Source organism: Triturus cristatus, chromosome 2_2, assembly GCF_964204655.1.
Source record: "Triturus cristatus chromosome 2_2, aTriCri1.1, whole genome shotgun sequence".
Lineage (NCBI taxonomy): Eukaryota > Metazoa > Chordata > Amphibia > Caudata > Salamandridae > Triturus > Triturus cristatus.
In genome coordinates this window covers 715,662,500-715,689,258 of record NC_140582.1, presented here as the reverse complement: position 1 = coordinate 715,689,258, position 26,759 = coordinate 715,662,500, and the positions used below count along the sequence as shown (strand labels likewise).

Genomic DNA, 26,759 nt, shown 5'->3' with positions numbered 1-26,759 from the left:
TTACTATTGTACTGAAGTTATGGCTGTTTGTTTGCCAAAATAGTATTCCAAGAATGGACTTGCAGCGTGTGTAATTTGAGACTGACTTGTGCTTCTCTTATGGTGCGGTCACTCTTCCAGCTGTTTTATTTTGTGCATATGCAATAAACATGCTTGTCCTCCCTTTGTCGCAGCTGTGGTGATTAATGATTTTAGCTTCATAAACGATTTTTCCGGACAGCGACATCAGCTGGAATGTTGTGGGAGGATCTTACACTAACAATTAGAGGAACTTGGTTGGCAACCACCTATGGAGTCAGGAGATCACTTCTAACTCTGGTAACCTGAAAACATAATTAAACTAATTAATCAACACATTGTTTCCGGCATGCTGGATTGAGACACTAGAACTGATCAGGCAAAGGACAGATCAGCAAACAGGATTTTACAGTAAACACAGAATAGCAACATAACTATATGAATAAGTCAGGGTGCATCTTGGTGTGGATGGTGAACAGGGAGAGAGAAGGGAGATCACACAATTGTAGCTGTGTGGTATAAACAGGGTCACGCAGTCACAGACCAGGACTCTATTAATGACCGATTTGGTTAGGTTTACACTGGTCTATGTACACAGAGACAGGAAGAGGAAATACAGTAAATAAGGTTAATCTTGAACGAAGCACAACTACCTCATCTCACAGACAACCTGAGAGAGGAGCTTAGCGGCACCACCATCGAAGATTTTAAATAGGTTATCTGGGATACACCAAAACCGGTAAAGTACCAGGTAACGATGGCCTACCAGCCTAATTTTATCAAGAAAATATGGAAGTGCTGGCTACCCCATCATTAAGTATGTTGCTTGCGGTCCTATACAAGGGGGTGCTTCCCGAGACGCTTGGGAAGGCACTTATAGTAGTGCTCCCTAAAAGGGGAGAGACCCACTGGAATGTGAATAATATTGTCCACTGTCAATGACTAATGTGGACACTAAAATACTCAGGAAAATTATAAGTCTGCAGTTGGAAAGTGAGTCAGAATGCTTATACAAGTAGGGTGTGGAGGGGGTGAAACACAACTATGAATATGAAATGCCTTCATGATAATGGAGCACGACACAAAAGAGGGAAACACGTGCAGTGGCTAGCTTGCATGCACAACTGCATTTAACATGGTTAATTGGGCATTCATGCACAAATCACTTGACAGCAATGCAGTGGGGGCAACATTTCTGAAATGGGTGTTCGTCCTTTATAACCATATTGTGGCACGAGTATGCACTGGCAAACAGATCTCAGGTAAATGGAGTATACAGAGGGAAGACAGGCAGGAAAGTCCTCTCTTTCCACTATCCAAGGCCATGGAGGAGACGCGATATACTTTAATGCCAAAGGCCAATAATATCACTGAAACAGATAATGTAATGCTGACATTTAAAGATCTGATGGCAATGGGGCCAGATTAAAGCAATATTTCCTGAACTTTGGGTCCCGACCCTACTAATAGATCTTGAACCAATTTTGGGTGGGTAGCGAAAGTCCAAGCAATGACGAAAGATGCCTTTAAATGCTATATTCATCTTGTCGCATTTGCTACGCGTCAAAGACAAGGGACAAATGTCAGGCTATGCCTTCTGACATATTAATTTTTATTTTCTTACCATGGGGATTGGTGTTTACAAATTCCTCTCACTTTGTAGTCAGTGAAAAGAAAACTAAAGTGAATTTATGTGACCATGTTGCTGGGGTACAGAGAGTATGAAAGGAAAGGCTGCAGGATGTAATTTGTTTGTAACGCACAGCAAAATGTAAATACCTGTAAATTAAATGTACACATTCAGCAGTTAGGAAAACAAAAATGAAGCACATTTTTTGTATTTCTGAAGTGTGATGGAAACAAAGATTTTATTACGATAAAAACAAAATCAAGACACTTTACTTGGTGATGCACAAATGTGAAATATTCACTGAAACTCGATTTCTACACGTTATCATTTGTGTGCAATATAGGTTTATCAGTCTGTGCAAATTTAGCAGTCATTTCAATGGAAAATGTGCTATCTGTAAATAAGGGGCCTCACTCTGAAGACAGCTTTTTGAGCGCAATTACTGATGCTATAAGGGTTGGAAAATTGGGAATCCCGCTGATTTAGCCTCCCTTTCTGTCTACCTTTGATGACATAGTTGTCCTTGAACCTGATTCTTCTTTTCTTCCTAAGGGTGCTGCCAACTTTCATCACAGGATGTTGTTCTTCCGGTGTTTTTTTCAGTCTCCAACTAATCCTTATGAAAAGTTTCTTTATTCACTGAATGTAAAAAGAACTCTTCTAACTTATCTTGGCATTTCATTATTGTTCCATATGACTGACCATTTGTTTGTATCTTTTGAGACATTAGGTCAAGGGAGGAAGGCATCTTCTCTGTCAGCTAGTAGATGGATTCGTTCTACTATCACCTTCGCCTATTTTTCAGCAGATATTCTCTTTCAGGAGGAGATCGATTAGAAGCTTAGCAGCTTGAAGGACTGAATTTCAAGGCAGTCCCATCTCTAGAACAGCCACCCGGACCTTTCCACACGTCTGTGCAACAGCGCAGGCCTCGAGGATTAGATAATGATGCCACAAACTTTGGTATTGTGGTTCTCAGTTCCACTTTGTGAATAATTCATGAGTTCTAAGTATATTCACTGGCTGGCATGCATTCCTATTTTTGAGTTTCTTGTCATTGCATTGGTATTCCTCATAAGTAATGACTGGGAGGAAGACGAGGGATGTGGCAGTAATGGCCCGATTGCTTGCCCATCATTACTCCCAGTGCACATGTATACTGGTGAGCCTCCCACCCTTAATAGTACGGTCCTCGTTGTGCTTGGTATGTCAGGAGGATGCTTAGAAAGCTAGCCTTTCTATGCAACCCAGTACTTGGGGGACAGGGCTTAGCATTTCCTGGAATTTTCCTGTCTAAAAGACGTAGGATTCACCTCCTATGTTATGAATGGTAAATGGTCGAATAGGACTAGAAGTACCGAAGACTACCAGTAAGTAATCCGAAAATTGTACATGGTGATGATAAATGTTCCTTCCTGTGGAATGGCATCTTCGGTCCCATATAAAATCCCAGAAATCACAACTTGTACACCTATAACTCATCGTAAGTACACCTGGGGTACAATAAGCATTTCAATAAGCCAGGACAGCTGGTTCAGATATAATATCAAATAGTGGGAAACCTTGAATTCGCTCTTGGTCTGAAAAATGTGATGGAAAGCCTTCTACGTTCCAGCAAATACATTTTATAAGATGGATAACCAATGGAACGCTATGAGAAATCAGTTAACCTAGAACATGAAAGACAATAGTCATCCATGTATGCTTTGTTTCATGTTTGGGGGTGATCCAAATAGTACAATTAATTTCTCAACTTACCTCTTCCCTCCAACCAGACCAGAAGATGAGAATTCTATTAGCCTTTTAATGTGTACCTTTTCTAAACAGTTATTTTAACAGACCGATATTCTTAAGTAATTAGCAAAGAAGATTACTTGCATTGTCTTATCAATGTGTTCGTGTTTCCCTTTTATATCAAGACCTATTTTCTGTGTTACACCTTTATTCAGATGGCTACTGCCTTTTGAATAATCCCCCACAGTGTGCTTGTGAGTCATTCTTTGTGTCTGAAAGCTATTGAATTTGATTTTAAAGGGCATGGAATAGCCTGAAATGGCCTGGCGCCGATGGAGTAGGGAACTTTTGTCCACGCTCCTGCCGGCGATCCCCCATCCGGTGCCATCCTGACACAATCAAGGGGTCCTTAAGCGGACAAAATAACAATCCCAACTCCCACGGAACAGCAGTAATGCATAGCCCGGCATGGGGGGCTGATAAGAAGCAAGGAAGGGTTAAAAAGATGTTACAAAGCGGGACCACGAGGAAAGGCAAGATGGCGCCCCCGATAGCAAGATGAGTCTGGTGCGGAGCTCCAGGGATACAGAGACATGGAGGACTTCGTGGCAAGACCTCCCAGTGAGGGGCTCTAGGTGATCCTGAGTCTCGGCAGCCAGGAAGCAGTTAAAGCACAGGGAGAAAGCAGTGCAGAGCGAAAAGAACCTGCAAAGCTGGACCCGGAGCAGCAGGAACAGATGATGGACAACCCTGCGGCTCCGGCTCGAAGGTAACTGGACGCAACGCCGGGAGAGACACTGTTGAGGATCCCTCCCTCTACGACATACTCCAAGCTATCGAGACCTCAAGTGCGGCAGTGGAAACAAAAATTGACACCCTCAGAGAGGACCGGGGACTGCTGAGAGCGGATCATAGGAAGCAGGCAGAACGAGTCACAGCAACCAAAGGAGATGTATGTGTTCTGAAACCCCAGGTGACCACAACTACACATAGACTCAAGGACATGGAGAAGCGGGTACATGCGCTGGAACTCAAGGCGGAAGACGCCAAAAACAGAGCACGGCGCAACAACTTGCGTAAAATGGGCCTGCCGGAAAAGATAGAGGGAGGCAACATGGTAGCATACTTAGAAAACTGGATCCGCATCAACGTGGTGGAAAAAGGACTGTCTCCATACTTTGCTCTGGAGCAAGCACACAGACTCCCTGCAAGAGCACCCCTACCTGGACAACCCACGAGGCCAGTGGTGGCATGCCTGCTATTCTATAAAAAAATAATTGCAAACAATGGGGACAACCCTAGGACCCCAACCAGGGGTAATTAACAGTATAGTCCAAACAATGGTTCAAGTACACCACTTGGGAAAAGGATTTTTTTTTAAAGAATACAGATAACCCCACAAATTAGAAAAAAAAAGAAACAAAGGTAAAATATACTACCCAAATATTGGGCTCCTAATACACACAATACCCATGTACAGATAATCTTTCCTATTTTCAAGAATACATTTTAATGTTATCAAAAAAGGGAACATATATAAATACAATGATTGGGGCGCTCATACAGTTACACAGACGGTGTTACAATTGTGAACATTGACAGGTGTAAACAAATAGTGGCTGTGGCTGGGGGAAAAATCACAAAAATAGGTTTCTAAACAAAACAGAAATACACAACAAAACAATTATCTCTCCTAGGCTCCTCAACGTAAATTCCAGGAAGACTTCCTGGAATTTACGTTGTGGAGCCTAGGAGAGCCGGCATGCTGGTGGGACGAGCAGGTCGACATCAAACATTATACTTCTTGCGAAATTCTTTTGATACTCCAGCAGATTACGTATCTACCCTTATGTATTGAGGCTATGAATGCATCTGTGTCTCATACACCTTCCATGTTGATTTACTCTTCATGCAGATTGACATGTTTTTAATGAAATACAGTGGACGCTCTTCCAATTGATATTTTTGTCCTGATGATGACCCTCGAACCATTTATAGGGTTGAAACTTCGTCAACGCCAATAATGTGGCTTCAATGAACGAGGATACTATTGTTTTGTTGTGTATTTCTGTTTTGTTTAGAAACCTATTTTTGTGATTTACCCTCAGCCACTATCTGTTTACACCTGTCAATGTTCACAATTGTAACACCGTCTGTGTAACTGTATGAGCGCCCCAATCATTGTATTTATATATGTTCCCTTTTTTGATAACATTAAAATGTATTCTTGAAAATTGGAAAGATTATCTGTACATGGGTATTGTGTGTATTAGGAGCCTAATATTTGGGTAGTATATTTTCCCTTTGTTTCTTTTCTTTTTTCTAATTTGTGAGGTTTTCCCCTTTTCTTTATTTGTTTTTTTTTTTAATTCATTTTCTCAAGTGGTGTATTGAACCATTGTTTAGACTATACTGTTATTCTATAAAGACAGAGATCATGTGCTGCGGCAGGCCCGACTGAAGTGGCAACTCATATTTGACAATAGTACAGTCAGAATATTCCCGGACTTCTCCCGGGCTGTCGCCAAAAGGAAGCGACGACAGCTGGGCATACAATACTCCATGGTGTCCCTGCTAAATTGAGAGTGGTAACTACTGAAGGGACAAAATTCTTCAATACGCCACAGAAAGTGTGGGAATGGATCAACCAGTATGCACCACAGGAACGGGACAACTCAAGGCACGAGAGACAAGAGCAGGGCCCGGCTCGACAAAGAGGGAGAGGAAGGAAAACTGCAAGTGCAACTAAAGTAGTGGAGACACAATGAGAAAGGGATAGAGCAGTAGCGGCGATAGCATCCCTTAGCACACTTGGAATACAGGACACCACCTCGATGTCCGGGGATGATCCCAGAGACTCAGAACAAAGCTCCAGTATGGTGGGAGAGGCCAGTCAAGAACTCCCATCGGTGACTCCCAGATCGGCAGATGAAATTATCTGAACACTGCGGGACACGCAAGTATAGTTGGGAATATTAAACATGGGGGAGAGGCTCAGAGAGATAAGCACATAATAAAAGGGGGTGAGAGGGTCCGGGACCAAGACTTGATATCTGAATAATGTATGTGCTGGGTGGGGGGAAATTGGCAGGGGCGGGAGGGCACTGCTCTTCTCCGAACTGAGTGTTTAACCCGTCACTATCTGAACTTTGGACATTATCAATAGATGCATGTAAGCACACAGTTTGGATGGAGGAGAGATTCTCACTTGTCCTGGGGTGGGGGAGTTGGGGTGTTTATAAAGTTTTAAGTTTGGGACACTGCAGGGAGCCTGGGATGGATTTTATGACAGTAAGCGATGGTCACACCTGTCTATCTCACCTTTCGGGGAACCCTGGTAAAGAGAAAGGAAGAGTGAACGAGGAATGTGACACAATGAACAGAAGAATGACATATAACCTATTGTCCTGGAATGTCCCAGGGATGCACTCTATGCAAAAGCGACATAAAATCCAGTCATGACTCGCATGACTCACGGGTGGGAGGGTCACATGGAATGGGGGGTTAGGGGGAGCGGGAGCGGGAATTTTTTAATTTAAAAGAAAAACTCACCTTACTGGGTCCCGTGCCGCCTCCGCTCCTGGCCGGGTCCTGCATTTTCCTGCTGCTTTCCTGCTCTCCTGCCTCAGGAGCAGGAAGCAGGCAGCCTCCCTCCCTTCCCCTAAGCCAATCACAACGCTGCAATGGCAGCGTTGTGATTGGTGGGGACAGCGCCCAGCCGGGCGCCTATGTGGAGGCCATTTTCTCTATGTAGGCTGCATGCAGAGTGCACATGACTGGCTTTGTCTGCCCCAGAGGACCAAACAGTCAGGGCCCACAGCATTGGGCAAGCCACTCCTACCCAACACACCCACCGGCCCGCCCCCAACCAGGCATACCCTTCTGCTTTCTCGCATAATTAACCCTATTGGGTTGTGCTTGAAAAAGTAGTGGGAGATCCATACAGTCTACATAGGGTTCTGGCCACTAAAGAGGCGCGTTGGATTTTTCAAGAGAAAGGTGACCAAATCGGACTAAATGACTTTATTGAATGGAACAAAGTCAGAAGTTAAACACCATAGATGGTCCATTTTTGGAAGTCCAGTTCTGTTGGTGTCCGATAGGGTGATATCTTTCAAGAAATTTATTAGTGCTTTTAGCGAAGATGTGAAGTGAAGCCGCAGCACATAAATAAGAACCCATGTGTTAAACAGATTGGAACAATAAAGTTAGGTGAGAGAATACTCCCAATTCAAAATGGCCACCGGGGGAGTGAAAAGATGTGAAGGTAGCACTTTGTGCACCATAAGAGACTGAAGAGAACATATTTGCATAATAGAGGTGTGTGACAGAATAGTCCAACTGTAAAAGGGTGATGAAGGGAGGGGTCACGTGATATGACGACCGCGTCACCGAGAATTGTGCCCTCGAGATAGTTGGGTGCACCTCCCAAAATAATTGAGCGGGTTTGTTGTAAATTGAAAATGGGGAAGAAAACATTAGCAGTCCAACCCTTGTACTTGAAAGTAGATGGCTTGCAGGGTGGGCAATATTATATTTAAGATGGCCCCCACAGTGAGATACCTGCCTATGAGAAATTGGAGGTGTAAATATATTACGACTCGCTATCAGCGTGATCAAGGGGGATGGAATTTGCCCCATGTTGAAAGATGAGGAAATTGCGTGTTTTAATAGAAAGCAAGACAAATCACCCGTCTTTGTTCCCCGTGTAATTGTGGAAGAATTCCATTTGGGTTTGGTAACGTGAAATTTAAGATGTCCGCCATGATTGACACTAAAGTCACGTGAGAATGACGATTGTGACGTGACAAGTAGCGGGAAGTGTTTTTAAATCGCTGCGACTCGGCACCGGGAGCGAGGGATGATGAAACACACTCCTTGTAAAGAAGACGGTAAGGTCGCTATCTTTGCGTCTGAGGCTTTCAGTAATTGAACTGATAGGATGCGGGATGCCGGTAATGCAAAGGACAGTTTGCTTTCTAAGAAAAAGGTGATGTTAGGAGTGAGTAACTATTGTTGAAGGCGGGTAGGCTAAGGTGTGCGAGTAGCCACCGTTATGCATAGGAAACGATACGATTGGGGTGTGAGTAACTACCGGTCTTTTCCTCTGTGTTTAGAAATTGCACTACATTAGAGTGTACGCCCAAAAAAGAGGGACTCACGGCTGAAAGTTTCCTCAGTGTGACGGAGTGGAGAGCTGGTACGATTGACATGGGCTCCCACATGGTAAAGATACTTGTTACATGCAGTAATGATGTGTGTTTGAATTCCCGAAGAGTGAGTGTTTTAGTAACTAGGCCTTCTTTTTGCTCATGACAGTCATTATACACAAACGACACAAGTGTCCAAGATTGGTGATTGATGACCCTGCCCTGACAAAATTGCCTTTAAGTAGTAGTGGCAATGAAACATGTCGGCTGAGTAAATAAAGTGGTCTGCATAAAAGCAGCCGGTTTTAAAATTTGAATAAGTGCACAAGTGAAGAATAAAGTTGGTAATCGTGCTACTTATCTCAATTTTATTTTCACGGAGTCATGTTTTTGTGGTAATTGTGAAATACACATCACAGTGGTATCATAATTTTTGGCACAAATTTTTGGGACGCATATTTTTTACGGCGAGATGGTTGCCAATGATGAGAAAAGTGAGCATAGCTGGTGAGTACCAATCAGCAAGCTCGACTGGTGGTGCACACATGAGGTGCCATCTTGTCCTTTCACATATTTTTTGTAAGGGTAACACATAGATTGGTGTAACCAGTGTCTAATACACTATTCAAGGTACATCCCTATATATATATATATAGGGGGTACGTGGTGTTTGTCAGTTGCAAAAAGGTTTGTTTTTAATACATTTTGGGCAGTAAAGTGGTAGGACACTAACTCTGATGAAAGTGAGGAGTGGTAAGAAAAAGTGATGGAATCCTTGCCTCCACTTATATGAATATCCTCAAGAAAAGGAGCCCTATATGAACAGGTCTTTGTATTTATATTGCATGTTGAGAGGAGGGCGACCTGTTTGTGTCTTTCCCTCTGCAGCTCCTTATTGATTGAGTCTTTCCAATCGTCGCCAAATATGGAGGCACGTAGCGGAAGATGTATTGCACTTAAACCAAGATACAACACACTCCCAAATTCAAGGGCATATATAGACATTTTAGTATAGGAAATCATGGAAACTGCAAAGTCAGCATGGTGTCAGCATTATTACAGGAAATCATACGTCATATTTTTAAATCATCACATAACCATGCCATGGTAGCATTAACCAACTGCATGAATACTGATTCGCCCCTTCTGACCAAATGTCAGTTTAGGTAGGCACGGGAGATTAAGTGATTTGCCCAGAATCACAGGATGTTGAGCTGACGCCGACACTGAAACCTGGCCCCCAACTCCAAGGTAGGCACCTCTGGTGATTACGCCACATCCTCTCCCTTTAATTAAAAAAAAAAACTGTGAACATCACAAACCCCTAGAAACCACTGAAAAGCAAAGACACCACAACCTATCGTCAAAGTAACGGGAAAATACTAGAGGCTACAGACACTAAGAACTACAAATTGACACCTACAGCCCAAAAAACTAAAGACACCACAACCTATCGTCAAAGTATGGGGAAAATACCAGAGGCTACAGACACTGAGAACTACAAATTGACACCTACAGCCCAAAAAACGACAGCTATTGGAAACCAAAGTGCTATAAACCCGGGACGCCAAAGAAAACTATAAACACACTAGCCTCCACTGAAACTGAAGAGAATAGGCACTGCAGTCAACAGGCATTGAAATCATAGGACCCAGGGCTAGGAGGGGAAAGGGCGGTTAGTTAGGGGTCGGGAGCTGGAAACTTCATTTGTCACCATTCGATCATTTGTGAAACCTTTATCTCATTGTCGGACACTGAAAAATGTGTAATTTATAGCACTGGAAATAGAAATATCACTCATTTTGAAAATCAAATATTAAGGCAAGTCCCATACCTATAAAGAGATTCATGATCTATTTCGAGAGCTCACCTGGTGCAGCTGCCCCCTCTCCCTTAGTTGCCCTGACGCTCCCTTGTCACTCAAAAAGTTTTGTTTCTGGTTGCTAGGGATTCGGGCTGGTCGATTGAAAGAATCTCGACTTTGTGTGGAATGAGAAAACATTATCTTAAAGGCTTTGAATTTGAAGAATACTCTTAAACAAGGTTCCTTCATTTTCCAGGTTGTGGTGACACGAAACAAGGGAGACAAGTGAAGTTTGAAACTAACGTGACCTCCCCGGAGTTTGGGAATTGTGGTACACTCCAATGAATCACATAAGCAAGCTAAATGTTAGCAATGCATGTTGGGTATCGTGACGGAAGTGACTGGCTACGAACGGACAAGCTGGCAGTCTCCTGCTAAAGAGCAGTACACAGCCGTGCAAGATGTTTTTTAAACAAAGTATAATGCGATATGTAAGGAAACCCTATAGCAAACAACGCATGTAGTACCTAGTTTGTTAAAAGCAATTAAAAAAAGACATCAATCAAAGATAACTCTTTTGTTATCATTATTAACACTGTATGGTGTTTAATAATATGTTGGACTGACTCATTCAATTAATGAAGCTACTTAGGACCAGTAAGAAAATAAATTTCCCGTAACACTCTTGTACTGTATGGCCAATGCTAGGCACGTTTCACCTCAAGATGGCGCGACACTTTTCACAGGAACCCGTGCTACCGTTTCCTGTTCTTTCAGAGTCAGCACAGGCAGAACAGCTGATTGTGGAGGGTTGCAGGGACGTCTATGTGACGGATCATCTACACAAACTGCTTCACATTCACAATCGCCATGGTGAGCTCGTTCTGTGTGTTACATTTACTACAGCGGTATTGTGTTTGACATGAGCGTGTGTACCAAACCATTAGCAAAGTTCTCAGTCTGAACGCAGCAGCCTCTTCAGCCAGAAGCGACACGTCCTCACAAAACTCATCAGATCCTTAGTTCAGCAACGTCGTGACACGTGGTTAGCAGCATGTAAAGTGCATACTTCTCGAGGACCCTTATTCGAGGTTATGATACTTGACAACTCACACGGTACAACAGTGTAACACACGATATCGGGTCCCATCAGACGGTCACCCGGTGAAGAGCCGATATCACACTGTGGCAGGGAATACGAGCTGAAAACCACTGCAACTAGTCAGTGGTTTTCCAGCTCGTTTTCGAGAGGCTTTGAACTGCCGACGTCCATTAGGGGTGTAAAAACACCCAAGGACATCGGCACCGGCCTCAGCAAGCTTTTTTTTCCAGGGGGAGGGGGGCTGGGGAAGGGGTGTTCAAAAGTGCCTCCAAGGTACTTCTGGCAGGAGGCCTGTCTGTCCCCTCCTCATACTGTGAGATTGTTCTTCAAGTTGGTAGGTATGTAGGACCATAACCAGGGGCGCAACTAGACCTGAATTTAGGGGGGTGGGCTAAGACTTCCAGCCAGGGCTGGCCCTAGAACTGGTTGTGCACGGTGCAACAGTCTTTTTTGGCGCCCCTCCTCCATTCAGCCTTCTCCATGAATTGCCTCACTTCCACTCGCCAACAATGCACCTCATCTCTCTATAGCCCCTTTCTGACAAACATTTAATGTTTTTTATAGGGCTACTCGTAGTTTACTCACTCAGTTCTGTGATATGCTTGGTACACGTTCTTTGTAGCAGACATTAACCCTCTGTGCTGTGTGGGTGTCAGGAGTGCCCATGTGAGGGCACTGTGAGCGATGCAACAGTGTGAGAGTAGGGTGAGAGGACTGACTGTAGGGTGAGTGAGGTGACCATATGAATTTGGTTGCGGATGTAAGTGCAGAGTAGGGCATGTGAATGCATGTTTAGTGATGGGCTTGTTTGAGTGAGATTTAGAGTAAGCACTGAGGGGGACAGCTGAGTGAAGTGTCCCATGAGCGCAGGATGAGTAGTGTGATCGTGTGACTGCAGGGTGAATAGTGCAAGTGCATTGTGAGCGCAGAGTGAGCGATGTGCTCATGTGACCACAGGGTAAGTAAAGGGAGAACAGTGAGTTCATGGCGAGTGGCATAAGTGCTGTGTGGTCATTGTGAGTGCAGGGTGAATAGTGTGAGTGCATGGTGATCAGTGTGAGTGCATTGTGATCGCTGTGAGTGCAGGTTGAGTGTGAAAGTGAAGGGCGAGAATGAGGAGTGAGTTGTCTGAATGCAGGATGCATTCCCAGACACTTGAACTAACTCAGCATGTTATTGAGGGCTGGCGTAGGGTTTCTGATGCAAGTTAAAGTATTGCTATTATGGCATTATTCAGTGACAGGGCTTGACTGGCCGTAGCGGGCACCAGGTGTTTTCTCAGTGGACCGTAAGGGTAGGGGCTGTTTTTGGTACAGGGGGCCGGTTTTGCAGCAGTGCTGCAATATCGGCCGCTGTACCAAAAGCAGCTGCAGTGTTTTCAAAGCTCCCCCATGCCCCCCCAGCCCCACTCACTCCCCCCTGTCCGGTCACACTAAATTGCCAAGGCCGATTTGCGTTCCGAGTCCGGCCCTGTTCAGAGATCGAGGGTGGAGGAAATAAATATTGTGCTCATCCTGCAACAAACTTCCAGTCTTGTGATTAGGGTTGCCCGTTCATCCTATTGATGTCACAGACATTACAAAAATAAGCAGTTACCTAAAGCCTATTTTCAGCACTGCATACTTGGAACAGCAAATTTAAATAGAAAGCATTTTTAATTGTGTTCTAGGGCTGCCTGAATGATCCAGACCGAACTAACCAATTTTGTCTTGTGATTTTCCATCATATTCTTTCAATGCAGTGCATTTAAATTGAACATTTTTCGAACTCCATAGACATTTTCAAGTTAAATCTCATGACACTCCTACTGACGACTAAATAACAACACTCATAGACTAACAATAAAACAAATTAGACCGATGTTGTAAAGAAGGACTCCTAACGAGGTAAGTACAAAGGTACTTCTTTATTCGGCCCTGAGCGAGTGTCACCAGGTGCGTTTGTACTTATCAGCTGCCAAACAACAACTGCCACTAACTCCAAATCCCCACATTACACACAAGTCAAGAATCTAATCTCATAACGCATCCCCTTCCCTTCATAATATAACAAAATGATTACAAACAATATAGCTTACAGTCTTATAGAGGTCCTACCTAAAATGAAGTTCTACATAAAATGACATACTTAGCAAATGCCAAATAAAACAGCTGATAAATATACAAATATGATAAAAATATACAACCGACCCTCCAGAATATATATAAAAGAATAGACTATACAATGAAATTAAAGGACATATTCTTCTAAATACACAGTTTTTGTTTTACCACACGTCACTCCTGCTCAGTGTCTCCTTACATTCAATTTCCAAGCTTTCACTCTCACCCTCAGCACTTTCCTGCTTACCTTCAGCACTTTCACATACCTGCACATTACTCTCACTTCCGCCTTCATACTCACTCCTACCTCTCAACATACAATTAACTTTAGCTTCCTCTTCTTCCAGACATCCAAATCTATTCTTCTTGCCCCCTTGCTGAATTTCCATTTTATTTTTCCATTTTGCCATCCTTCTTATGTGCCTCACCCTTCCGTCACTTATCATGGCTGCATTATCAAAACACCTCCTCCACCCTCCAGGGACCTAGAAACTTGCTCTCTTCCTGCCTCCCTTTTATGGGCCTCTTCACGTACACCATTTTCCCAACTTGCACTCCTACTTCTTTGGCACCAGACTTAGCATCACAATACAGTTTATAAATATCCTGTGCCACTTTAACATTTGGCCTCACCACCTCTGGCGGCCGCTGAACCTGCCTAGATTGTTCCATCCACCCCTGAGTATCTTGGTTAAGGGAACTCTGCCTTGCATAACAGTGAAAGGGCTATAATCAGTCACACAGGGAGTGATGCAATACATCCAAACCTTTTTTCCTTACCATCACCATCCAGTTCTTCCTTCTAGTACTTTCCAGCTGAAGTGCACCTTTAATAACTCAGTTGGACCTATCAACCTCGCCATTACCTTCTGGGTAACCTGAGTACGTTTATGTTCCACTCTATTGTGTTGTAAAAATGATTGCACCTCCACAGCGCGAAAGCGAGGACCATTATCCGTAATGACGTTCTTAGGTAACCCTTCCATCTGAAACAATTCATCTAGAAACTTCACAACGTTCCCTGCACTTACTGCATCCACAAAACCAATAAAAAAGTGTTGTTAGTCCGAGTAACGTTCCAACATATTTCCAAGATTTCCTATACAAACCGGAGTCCATCTAACCTTGTGATGATAGTTAACTCAACAAACTATAACTCCCTCCTCTTACATGCACAATGATGTCGTCAAGGATGTCATTTCAATTGCCATCAGTGATGTTATTAGAGGTGTCATAGAACATGTCATAAGTGTTGTTATATGTGCGTTCTTATGCAGTACATATCCATGGCGTGAGTTTCGGTTTCTTGAGTTAACTATAACTGGTGATTTTCACTGTTTTTGTTCATTTAAAATGTTACATTTAAACTGAAATTTTCTTCTAACTATAATGTCATTTTAACCTTTGTTTTTGTTCAGTGAATTTCTAGGTATTTTTTTTTTTTTTTAACACAACCGAAAATGTTACTACCATACATAACTATAACATGACTTTAACCTTTCCGTTTTTTACAGTGAATTTCTTGGGTCTTTTTCAACTTAAAGTAAAATTTTATTACTGTGTATAATTATGTCAACCTCCCGCCGTGCACAGACTTTCGCCGTGCCCTGCGTGGAGTTGCTGCAGGGTCTTGCATACAGCCATCCCCCCAACCTGAATAAACTCCAATGCCCCCCTTTTTTAGGTCTCGGCTGGCATTGGAGCGCGCATGCGCTCCTCGCCTCAAGACTTATAGTGAACAAGTCAGTTTGGAGAAGGGAACTCGAGCCCCGCCCCTCATTTCCATTGGGTAGCGTTAGCGTTTATGGTAAACGCTGGCTTCCCATTGGAAAGGAGCCTTTTGTGTTGCCTCCCTTTGGCTTTTTGGTGGACTGCCTCGCCTGCTTCACGGCTGACGTAAAGACTTTTCTTATCTGCTTGTTTATTTAACAAGCAGATAAGAAAAGTTTTCACGACAGCTGTGAAGCAGGCACGGAGCTCAGAGGCGCACGGGGAGGACAAGGCGATGGCGAGCGCTTGTTGTTTATACTGCGCTTAAGAGGTGGTAGTGAAGATATCCACGCGCAAGCTCTCAAGAGCCCAGCCTTGAGCTCAGTTTAAGAACTCGGAATATCTCTCGGGGGCAAAGTACTTTATGAATAAGCAATAGAATACATTGGCATGGAAAAGTGCACGTCTAAATTCACCGAGGCGCAGTTTGTCTTAGGTTTCTAGTGCACTGGTCAGTTGGCTTTAGAAACAGATACACCAGGCAAACTTTTTTAGAAAGCATGCTGGATTTGGAATCGTCATGAAATAACAGAGAAATAAGGTGCAACTGGATAAGAACAAAGTAGCTTATTCGTAAACGGGTCATGTGTGTCTTGAAGGGAAATTATACAGCAAATGCATCATTTTATACAGAGTAGAAGTGCTTTCTAAATGGGTCCAGTTGTTCGGGAGAGTAGGAGGCGCGGGGAACTGAGGTGCAGATAAATGAAATGCTTTGCCCAAAGTCAAACAGTTTGTTGCAGTGCTAAAACCGTTTCACAGAGCAACTTTAACGTGTATGAGGCGTCTCCTATGATCCAGCACAGCTGGTGAAGAATAACAGGATGTCCTGCTAGAGTGAAAGCGAAGGCACGTTTTGAGAGCCGCTCGAAGAGATAGCAGTGCAGTGCTGTTCCAACAGCTCTCCTTCATTCAAGAAGAGCCCAGTGATTGATCAGTGTACACTGTTTCAGTTTGCATGTTATTCTACATATCCATGCATTCATCCACCTACTCACCCATACATATACTTCTCCATCCATCCGCCACATATATCTACCTACTCATCCATCCATTGTAATGCCCTTTCCACCCACCCCTCCGTCCCAACGTCCGCCTACCTCCCTACCCATGCATGTTCGGGCATCCATCCATCCATTGGTTCTTGCACCCGCCCATTCATTCATACATCCGCATTCAGCTGCAGATGCACAGTCATTCATACTCTCAGCTGATCACAAGTGAGAGCCCACCCGCTGACACTCTCGCCCCACCCCTCTACGAGGTCTGCTAGTTCTCTTCACTGTGTTCTTGAAACGCCTGGGTGTGTTTTTTTTCTTCTTATTCTTCTTTTCTTCTCGTCCCGTGTTCTCCCAAACATCATCCAGCAACGATGCCGTGGCTGGTTTCACTTTCGTTGTTTAATCACTGTGGCCTTTTATTTACCCCTCCCACCTGCCAAACAGCATCGAGCAGCATTCGCCATGGCTTTTTATTTATTTAATAGAGCGCCCGTAATGCTAGCCTGAAAAGAACACCCCGCCATCCTCCATAACAGCATCAAGCAGCGATCGCAGTGGCTCCTCTCCCACCTCCTAAACAGCAATGAGCAGCAATCACCGTGGCCCTCTATTTATTTATTTAATAGAACACCCGTAATGCTTGCCTGAAAAGAACACCCCTCCCACCTCTCAAACAGCATCGAGCAGCGATCGCGATCGCCGTGGCTCTCCTCCCACCTCCCAAACAGCAACAAGCAGCAATCGCCGTGGCCTTTTAATTCAAGTGAGGTGATGTGATGTGCATGGGTTAAGTGATGTGGCATAAGTGGTGTCACATGATACGATAGGGTGTACATACTTTCCCACAACTTTCAGCGCCCAATGAGCGCTTTAACTTTCTAAGTAGCCCGGGACAATGGCGGTTGCTTCGTTAAAATAAAATAGGTCTTGCATTTACAAGAGTTTGAGCTATTGGAATTGTAAATAACAATGCCTTTTATTTATGTGTTAATTATCAAAACCGATAAATAAAAGGCATTGCCATTTCAAAGGCAATAGCTTAAACTCTCGCAAATGCGAGACCTATTGCATTTTTAATGCTTGTCTGCCATGATGCGATACCCACTCACAGCTCGCCACCCAGCTGGATGAGACAGCGTAGCCGCCATTGGCTGAAGAAAACTGTAAAACTGAAGGCGATTGGTTACTACGGTTCAGCTGATGTTTTGGAAGTTTGACTTAGAGCTCGTACAGCACTCCCTTCTGCAGAGCGCTATTACTGTCTGATGTAGCGCTAACTAAAAGAAACTGCAGTAAAACACCGGGCAACGCTGTGGTTAAACATGTGGGCTGTGGTGTGAATTCCAAATCTTAGTTTTTGTCACTAAATAATCCGGAGGAAATCTCATATTATTGGGTCTCCCTTTTCCTACTACCACAACCAGTGTTACGTGGATGCATACTGAACCCTAGTACCGAGAGTATGATACGTGTATACTTAAGGCTTGAGAACCGGAAGACAGAAAACCTTAGAATCTTCGAGAAATATTGGAGACAATCTCCATCCACCTCCAATCTCTCTCTTTTACGTTCGGCAAGATCCAAATACCACAAGCACATCTTCCATGAAAAAACATCACATTTCAGATCCCTCCTCGACTCTGCTAAAAACAGACCCCAAAAACTTTTCGACCTCATCAAAAACCCAAACTGCTCTCCCCAAACCATCAAACCTGAGGATGCTTCAAAGAAAGCAACTGAATTCGCTATATTCTTTGATGAAAAGGTCAAATCACTGGTGGATCAGGTCACCCACCCCACCCCCATTGAGGAGCGAAAATCCTTAGTCACTTGGCAGAACTTTGCCGCCATCTCGGAAGATGACCTCCTCAAATGCATCCTCGAAACCAAACCCTCCAACCATTCTTCTGACCCCATACCTAGTGTCATCGCCATCGATTTCTATACCAATACTCTCTCTTCTTGGACCAGGCTAGTTAATCTCTTCCTCAGTCAAGGATCCCTCCCAGCTGTCCTCAAAACAGGACAGGTTACCCCTCTTCTAAAAAAAACCCTCCCCAGATGCGAACGACCTCAACAACTTCCGCCCCATCACCAACCTCCCTTTTCTTTAAAAAATCACAGAAAAATGTGTTGCAAAACAACTTTACCAACACATTATGGACAATAATCTCCTTGACGTGTTCCAGTCTGGCTTTATTCAAAATTGCAGCACTGAAACAGCCCTGCTGCAAGTGATCGATGATGCGCTGCATATACTCGATTCAGGGGAATCGTGCCTTCTGATTCTTCTTGACCTCTCTGCAGCCTTTGACACTGTTAATCACAACGCCCTCCTTAACACTCTTCAACAGAGAATGGGCGTGGAAGGCACAGTGCTTAAATGGTTTGCCTCATTCCTCTCGGACAGATCCCAAATGATCAAGATTGTGAACAGTCTCTCGTCTCCACTGGTGGTTGGTCAAGGTTCTATCCTTGCACCCACTCTGTTTAATCTCTATCTGGAACCATTAGGGGACCTCCTAAGCAAATCTGGAATCCTTTACGATCTCTATGCGGATGACACCCAAATCTACCTCAAGGTGTCTTCCTCACAAGATCTCTCACTACTCAACTCTACTCTCAACTCTATTCACAACTGGATGTTAGTTCACCAACTCATTCTGTATCCCTCCAAAACTGAATACCTCCTCCTATCTACCTCTCTCCCTGCCTCCTGTTCAATCCTGGATGGATCAGCTGAATTTACTCAACAGTAAACCCATCATTGTCGACTGCGCTAAATCCCTAGGTGTCATACTTGACAAAAAACTCAACCTAATCTCACACATCAACTCCATTGCCAAGAACGCACCTTATCAGCTGCGCCTTCTGTGGGGGATTCGTCGGTTCTTCCCGGAGAAAGACCTAAAAACCTTGGTCCAATCACTAGTTCTCTCTAGACTGGATTATTGTAATTCTCTTCTGACTGGCTTACCCAAATCTCACCTCTCCCCCCTCAAATTTGTCCTCCATTCAGCAGCTCGCTTCATTTCAGGGTCCAAACGAAGTGACCACATCACTCCTATCCTGTCTTCTCTCCGATGGCTTCCCATCGAGTCAAGAGCTATTTACAAAACGGCCTGCATCACGCCTTGCACACTTCCTCCCCTTGCTATCTGGCGAATACACTGAAATTTTCTGGAGGCTGGAGACCTCGTCGGAATACGGAAAAGTTTCTGCTTGAGCCCCCTTCCTTCAAAAGGGAAAAATCAATGGCTCAATCGTTCTCAGGTAATGCGGTGAGAATCTGGAACTCACTTCCTCCATCGCTCCATGCCACCACCTCCATCCGGATCTTCAAAGCTGACCTCAAATCTCTTCTATTCCAAAGACACTTTCAGAACGAATTCTTTCATTCTCAGACCCCGCCAGGAAGTTCGTTAGTCGTTGTAAATTTGTAATTTCTTTTGTACATTCCTTGCTTGCTGTGTTTGATATTGTGTTCTTGCCTTCTATGTTTATCCCTACCTCCTTTTGCCTGCTGTGTTTGATACTGTGTCCTGCTATTTTTGTAACGTTCTATTTTGTAACATTTCTCTCATGTAACGTAACTGGTTCTATTGTACAGCGCTCTGACACCTTCGGGTAAAGTCCACGCTTTATAAAAATGCATTAACTAAAATAAATAAAAATTGCGGGGTGGACCACCTCGGGGAGAGGATGGAGACTCTGCTGAAGAATGGCTACCAGGGGCACGGCCGGTACGTGCTGGCAGTGGTTGTGGGCAGTACCGTCCTCAAATGTCACGTCTACGACAAGGCGGCGGCGATCAGGGGAGCCAGCAGCAAGAAGGTGAATGTGGAAAAGGGGGTTGTAGGAGAGACAGAGAGTGTGTGTGTCTGTGTGGGGCGAGGGGAGGGCTGTGCACACTGAGAAGGGAGTGTGTGGAAAGACCTGAACTGTAAGGAACGGGCAGTGGGGCAATGCAGGTTTGCAAGAAGGGAATGCAAGAGCGGAGGTTATGCAGAGCTGTCAAGTTTCTCTTAAGTCTGTGCTTGCTTGTGTAGGTCACCCGGCCAAAGTTTTTACTTTGGTTTTTCGGACTTCAAGTATTTCTTTTTATGAAGGGATAAACAGGACTGCAAGTCCCAGCATGCAAAGAAATCCTTGAATTTATGACTTACGATCCTGGGAAACTCTAGAGCTGTTTGTGATACATTTCAATTCACCCTCATTTGGGGCGTGACACACCCCTTAGACTCATCTCCACCTTCCAAACAAGCTATGCCTTCCTTAGACTTCAATGGGATCACAGAGCAACCAGTCCTCACCCTCCAAAAATGTTTCAATTGAGTTCAATGGGCTCGCCCTCAAAAGACCCCCAATTTACACACTCTTAGGACAAGCAAAAGCTTAGGGGGAGGGGGAGGGGCGGTGCTCTGCGTAAGAATGGTCTGTGAGAGAGAAGTATGTGGGAACGGGCTGCATATGAGAATGCTTTTTAATGCATGAAAGAAACAAGTGCAGTGCAGAATATCCACTGTAGCACTGGCTCAGTGTGCCATGCAGTGTCTTCGAGAGAGAAAAAAAAAAATATATATATATATATATATATATATATATATATATATTCACTGAAAAAACCATAGGTTTTACAGACATAGTTAGGAATTAGCATTTAAAAAACCTTTGAAATTCCCCCAAAAAACCATAGGTTTCAGGGACGTTCTAGTTAGTTGGACATTTGACTGTTATAGTTAGTTGAGCTAACTATAACTCGCGCGCCCGCAATGCACTGCTGATGATGTCACATATTACATCACTCATGACATGGTCAGTGACATCACTGATGACATCACTCATGACATCTCAAATGAAATCACGGATGACATCATCCAGTGAATGTGTGTTTCTGTAAAGTTTAAATATTTTTCATATATATCTATGCCAAGGTGTATTGAAGAATGAATGCATTTACAAGTGCCTGAAGGGATTATTTAGTAGATGCGTAACTGACTGTGTAAGTGAGTGATTGAACGTGTCTTACTGAATGCATGGGTTAGTGACTACACTGCACTGTGTGAAAGTCTGTATTTGTCTCTCAGTTGGTGTGTCAGCAACTGCATGGGTCGCTGAATAGATACAGGAGTATCTATATGGGTTATTGATTTGTTGTATCTGTATGCGTCCTTGAGTGTCTGTATGGGTGGGTGGGGGGGGAGTGTATGACTCTGTGCATAGATGTCTGAGTGGGTGATTCACTGGTTGTATGGATTCAAAAGCGTATCTGGGAAGGGCTGTATGGATGAGTTACTGTGTGTATGGGTGTGTTGGTGAGTGAATGAATGTCTCAGTGGTGTATGTGTGACTAACTACATATGTTTTAAGGCACTATTTGTGAGTGTTGGAGTATATAAATGACTATACATGAGAGTAAGTTATTTGAAGAGTTGGTGTATAAAGGAGTGTCTGCTTGTATCAGTAATTGTATAAGACAGTAAATATGTATTAGTATCTCTATAAATAAGTGATATGGTGTGTCTATAAATAATGGACTTGGTGTGTATAACTGTATACATGAGTAAATGGATATGTGATTGATTCTTTGCATTACTGACTAGGTGTGTGAGTAACTATGGATGAGCGGCGGAGTGTGACTGCATGTATAGATGTATGAGTGCATATTATACTACTGTATTGATGAGTAACTACATGTATAAGTGACTGGATGTGTGTGTAGACCTAAGAAACAGGGAGTGGTATGTAGTATATGGCATTGTTGTGTGTATAGTTTAAAAAATTGTAGTCTGCATTTTAGAATGGGTGTATCAAAGTTTATATTAGGGCATCAGTATGTGCATCAGATTATCACGTGGATGATGTCATCAGTGATGTCATTTGAGATGTCATCAGTGATGTCATCAGTGATGTCACTGACCATGTCATGAGTGATGTAATATGTGACTTCATCAGCAGTGCATTGCGGGCGTGCGAGTTATAGTTAGCTCAACTAACTATAACAGGCGAATTTCTCTGGTTTTATATGAGTCAAATGTCCAACTAACTATAACGTCCCTGAAACCTATGGTTTTTTTTGTGAATTTCACAGGTTTTTTAAATGCTAATTCCTAACTATAACGTCTGTAAAACCTATGGTTTTTTTCAGTGAATTTCGAAGATTTTTTAAATGTTAATTTCATATTTTAATGTTTATAAAACCTATATTTTTTCTATTTTTTTTTGTAATATTTTGAAACTCTATTATACTTCTTTTTTTTAACTTAAAAAATTAAGTAATGTTTTATATCTTTCCCCAAAAATATGTATCTCTCTTTTTTTTTTGTTGAGAAAACTGCACTCCCATAACGATAGTGTACCAAGCTCCATCACCACGCGAATCCTATCCGCCATATTGCCAAACTCGTAAAGGATGCGCATTTCGTATCCGACGGATTCGTGGCACATCATATATGTATGAGTTTGCGCCAGCTGTTACATAGGTATCCGATGGGTATGCAGTACCAAGCCACGCGTTACGTCATGTACGTATGGGGTCGCGCCCGCTGCGCGTTGCGTATGCGATGAGTGCACGCTGCCAGGCCCTGTGTTACGTCATAGACGTATGGTGTCGCGCTGGTTACGCCATTCCCTCGTTTTTTTTTTAGTCTCAAAACTATATCTAAATAACTTTAAACTGTATATGAGAGAAAGCGATAATCTAAAATATTTTAAACATTTATATATTTCTAACTGTAATAAACGTATATTATGATAAATATATTTTCTCAAAATCTTGTCGGGTGCGGCCTCCTTGCGCCCTCGATGCACGATTGCCATGTGACCTTAAAAAAAGCATTTGAGTAGTTCATAACATTTCTCATTGTAACAGTTGGAGGACCCCACCCATTTTAGTCATTCTCTCTACAGCGTTTGATGAGACACACCCCTTCTGCTTAGAGAGCTTTTTTGAAAAGTTTTTTTGCTGTGTACACATATCTTCTACTACACACAACATGCAACGATCATCTTGATCAATATTCATGGTCTGTACATTAGCCTTCCACGTGTGATGGCCATGCATCTCAAACGTTGCATCAAAAATCAAATTTGTGTTACACGATGCCCCTGGTGCGTGTGTGTGCACATTATTGTGCTGCCTTTTTGCCTGGGTATTGCTGGCCCGAAGGGGTATCATCAGCCACGGGCAGAGTGCACATCCTAGATCACATGTGACAAACAGTAAACAGTAATGTGTACATTTGTATTGCTGTGTTCTCTGTTGCCAGGCTTTACCAGTATAGTAGTGTGTCATATGTGAGACTTTCAGATTCACGTTGGGCATGCATTGCTTGACTATAATGAACATTATCACTATTTATGACGTAGCCTCACTGCTGATCCTCCTTCCATCCAAGCACATTCACATGTGTGCGCTTTGCGATAGCAACACTTTCAATAATACCGCACACCATTGACATGAGCGCATATCCACAACCTTGACAACGACATGTGATGTTGGCCATTCAATGTTTTCGAACAGCATCTCACTAGCGATAGTTGCCGCCCTCCCGGTACATGCTACATTAATGTAAATTGCGCATTCTGCGATGTCAAAACTGCAACAGAAACACACATAAATACACTTCCTGGCCAGGCAGGAACTGAACAACGCCCAGGTCCCCGGAACTATTATTCACACCCCGACGCTCGCCTGGCATATGCAAGCCCAGCCCACTTTCCGTACGTATAAATAGGATAACGACGACGCCACATGTCCCAGTTCTTCTACACTGCCTCAGGTGATATGGCCGCATCCACCTCGCATATCACAATGCGCAATAAAAAAGGGATCCATAAGGCGTACACCATCGTCGCAATCAACACTGCATCTGAATTGTGAACACTGCTGCCCGTCGTGTTTGGACACACAACAATGACAGCAGGTGAGCAGTGGGGCCAGGGTGCACAGGGGCTGTAATTGAGCGTGATGCTGCGGGAGGGGTGGGGTGCATCAGCCTGGGTGCGCAGGTACAAACAAGCGATATTGCCCTGCTTAATAATGTGTTCTCTGACCTCATTCAGTCACATGTCTGTCTCATTTTAAGGACCTGCTGGACCTTACTGTAGGCCTGACCCAGCGGGCAGCGCTGCCCTACAGACACGTGTTGAGCGCAGTGCTGCGGGAGGGGTGGGGTACATCAGCCTGTGTGCAAAGGTGCGAACAACCGATGTTACCCTGTGTACCGATGTTATCTCTGACCTCATTCAGTCACATCTCTGTCTCATTTTAAGGACCTGCTGGACCGTACTGTTGGCCTGAGCCAGCGGGCAGCGCTGCCCTACAGACACGTGGCGTTGGCTTTTGGGGCATTGTAGTGAGCTGATTCCTAAGTGTACATGCACACAGGCTTGCGCCACTGCATTACAAGGTGTATTGAAGAATGAATGCATTTACAAGTGCCTGAAGGGATTATTTAGTAGATGCGTAACTGACTGTGTAAGTGAGTGATTGAACGTGTCTTACTGAATGCATGGGTTAGTGACTACACTGCACTGTGTGAAAGTCTGTATTTGTCTCTCAGTTGGTGTGTAAGCAACTGCATGGGTCGCTGAATAGATACAGGAGTATCTATATGGGTTATTGATTTGTTGTATCTGTATGCGTCCTTGAGTGTCTGTATGGGTGGGTGGGGGGGGGGGGAGTGTATGACTCTGTGCATAGATGTCTGAGTGGGTGATTCACTGGTTGTATGGATTCAAAAGCGTATCTGGGAAGGGCTGTATGGATGAGTTACTGTGTGTATGGGTGTGTTGGTGAGTGAATGAATGTCTCAGTGGTATATGTGTGACTAACTACATATGTTTTAAGGCACTATTTGTGAGTGTTGGAGTATATAAATGACTATACATGAGAGTAAGTTATTTGAAGAGTTGGTGTATAAAGGAGTGTCTGCTTGTATCAGTAATTGTATAAGACAGTAAATATGTATTAGTATCTCTATAAATAAGTGATATGGTGTGTCTATAAATAATGGACTTGGTGTGTATAACTGTATACATGAGTAAATGGATATGTGATTGATTCTTTGCATTACTGACTAGGTGTGTGAGTAACTATGTCATTTGAGATGTCATCAGTGATGTCATCAGTGATGTCACTGACCATGTCATGAGTGATGTAATATGTGACTTCATCAGCAGTGCATTGCGGGCGTGCGAGTTATAGTTAGCTCAACTAACTATAACAGGCGAATTTCTCTGGTTTTATATGAGTCAAATGTCCAACTAACTATAACGTCCCTGAAACCTATGTTTTTTTGTGTGAATTTCACAGGTTTTTTAAATGCTAATTCCTAACTATAACGTCTGTAAAACCTATGTTTTTTTTCAGTGAATTTCGAAGATTTTTTAAATGTTAATTTCATATTTTAATGTTTATAAAACCTATATTTTTTCTATTTTTTTTGTAATATTTTGAAACTCTATTATACTTCTTTTTTTTAACTTAAAAAATTAAGTAATGTTTTATATCTTTCCCCAAAAATATGTATCTCTCTTTTTTTTTTGTTGAGAAAACTGCACTCCCATAACGATAGTGTACCAAGCTCCATCACCACGCGAATCCTATCCGCCATATTGCCAAACTCGTAGAGGATGCGCATTTCGTATCCGACGGATTCGTGGCACATCATATACGTATGAGTTTGCGCCAGCTGTTACATAGGTATCCGATGGGTATGCAGTACCAAGCCACGCGTTACGTCATGTACGTATGGGGTCGCGCCCGCTGCGCGTTGCGTATGCGATGAGTGCACGCTGCCAGGCCCTGTGTTACGTCATAGACGTATGGTGTCGCGCTGGTTACGCCATTCCCTCGTTTTTTTTTAGTCTCAAAACTATATCTAAATAACTTTAAACTGTATATGAGAGAAAGCGATAATCTAAAATATTTTAAACATTTATATATTTCTAACTGTAATAAATGTATATTATGATAAATATATTTTCTCAAAATCTTGTCGGGTGCGGCCTCCTTGCGCCCTCGATGCACGATTGCCATGTGACCTTAAAAAAAGCATTTGAGTAGTTCATAACATTTCTCATTGTAACAGTTGGAGGACCCCACCCATTTTAGTCATTCTCTCTACAGCGTTTGATGAGACACACCCCTTCTGCTTAGAGAGCTTTTTTGAAAAGTTTTTTTGCTGTGTACACATATCTTCTACTACACACAACATGCAACGATCATCTTGATCAATATTCATGGTCTGTACATTAGCCTTCCACGTGTGATGGCCATGCATCTCAAACGTTGCATCAAAAATCAAATTTGTGTTACACGATGCCCCTGGTGCGTGTGTGTGCACATTATTGTGCTGCCTTTTTGCCTGGGTATTGCTGGCCCGAAGGGGTATCATCAGCCACGGGCAAAGTGCACATCCTAGATCACATGTGACAAACAGTAA

General features: G+C 43.3%; 2 protein-coding genes across 6 annotated transcripts in view; one reads left to right on the top strand and one right to left on the bottom strand.

Moving 5' to 3' along the window:
* The window catches only part of CFAP96 (cilia and flagella associated protein 96), a 262,999-nt gene extending 252,529 nt beyond the window's left edge, over positions 1 to 10,470 (bottom strand). The window contains exon 1 of one of the 2 annotated variants that reach the window (XM_085641942.1): positions 10,403 to 10,470. The gene's annotated coding sequence lies outside the window, so the exon portion shown is untranslated. Of the gene's footprint in view, positions 1 to 10,366 lie in introns of both variants that reach the window. The other variant, XM_085641943.1, reaches the window with a different exon arrangement.
* A 576-nt stretch (positions 10,471 to 11,046) lies between these two features.
* UFSP2 (UFM1 specific peptidase 2) overlaps positions 11,047 to 26,759 on the top strand; it is a 184,292-nt gene continuing 168,579 nt past the window's right edge. For 2 of the 4 annotated variants that reach the window (XM_085641939.1, XM_085641937.1), the window contains exon 1: positions 11,047 to 11,209. In XM_085641939.1, coding sequence (XP_085498065.1) covers positions 11,062 to 11,209 — 148 coding nt within the window. In that variant the 5' untranslated portion in view covers positions 11,047 to 11,061. The remainder of the gene's footprint in view (positions 11,210 to 26,759) is intronic. The other 2 variants (XM_085641940.1, XM_085641938.1) reach the window with 1 other exon arrangement.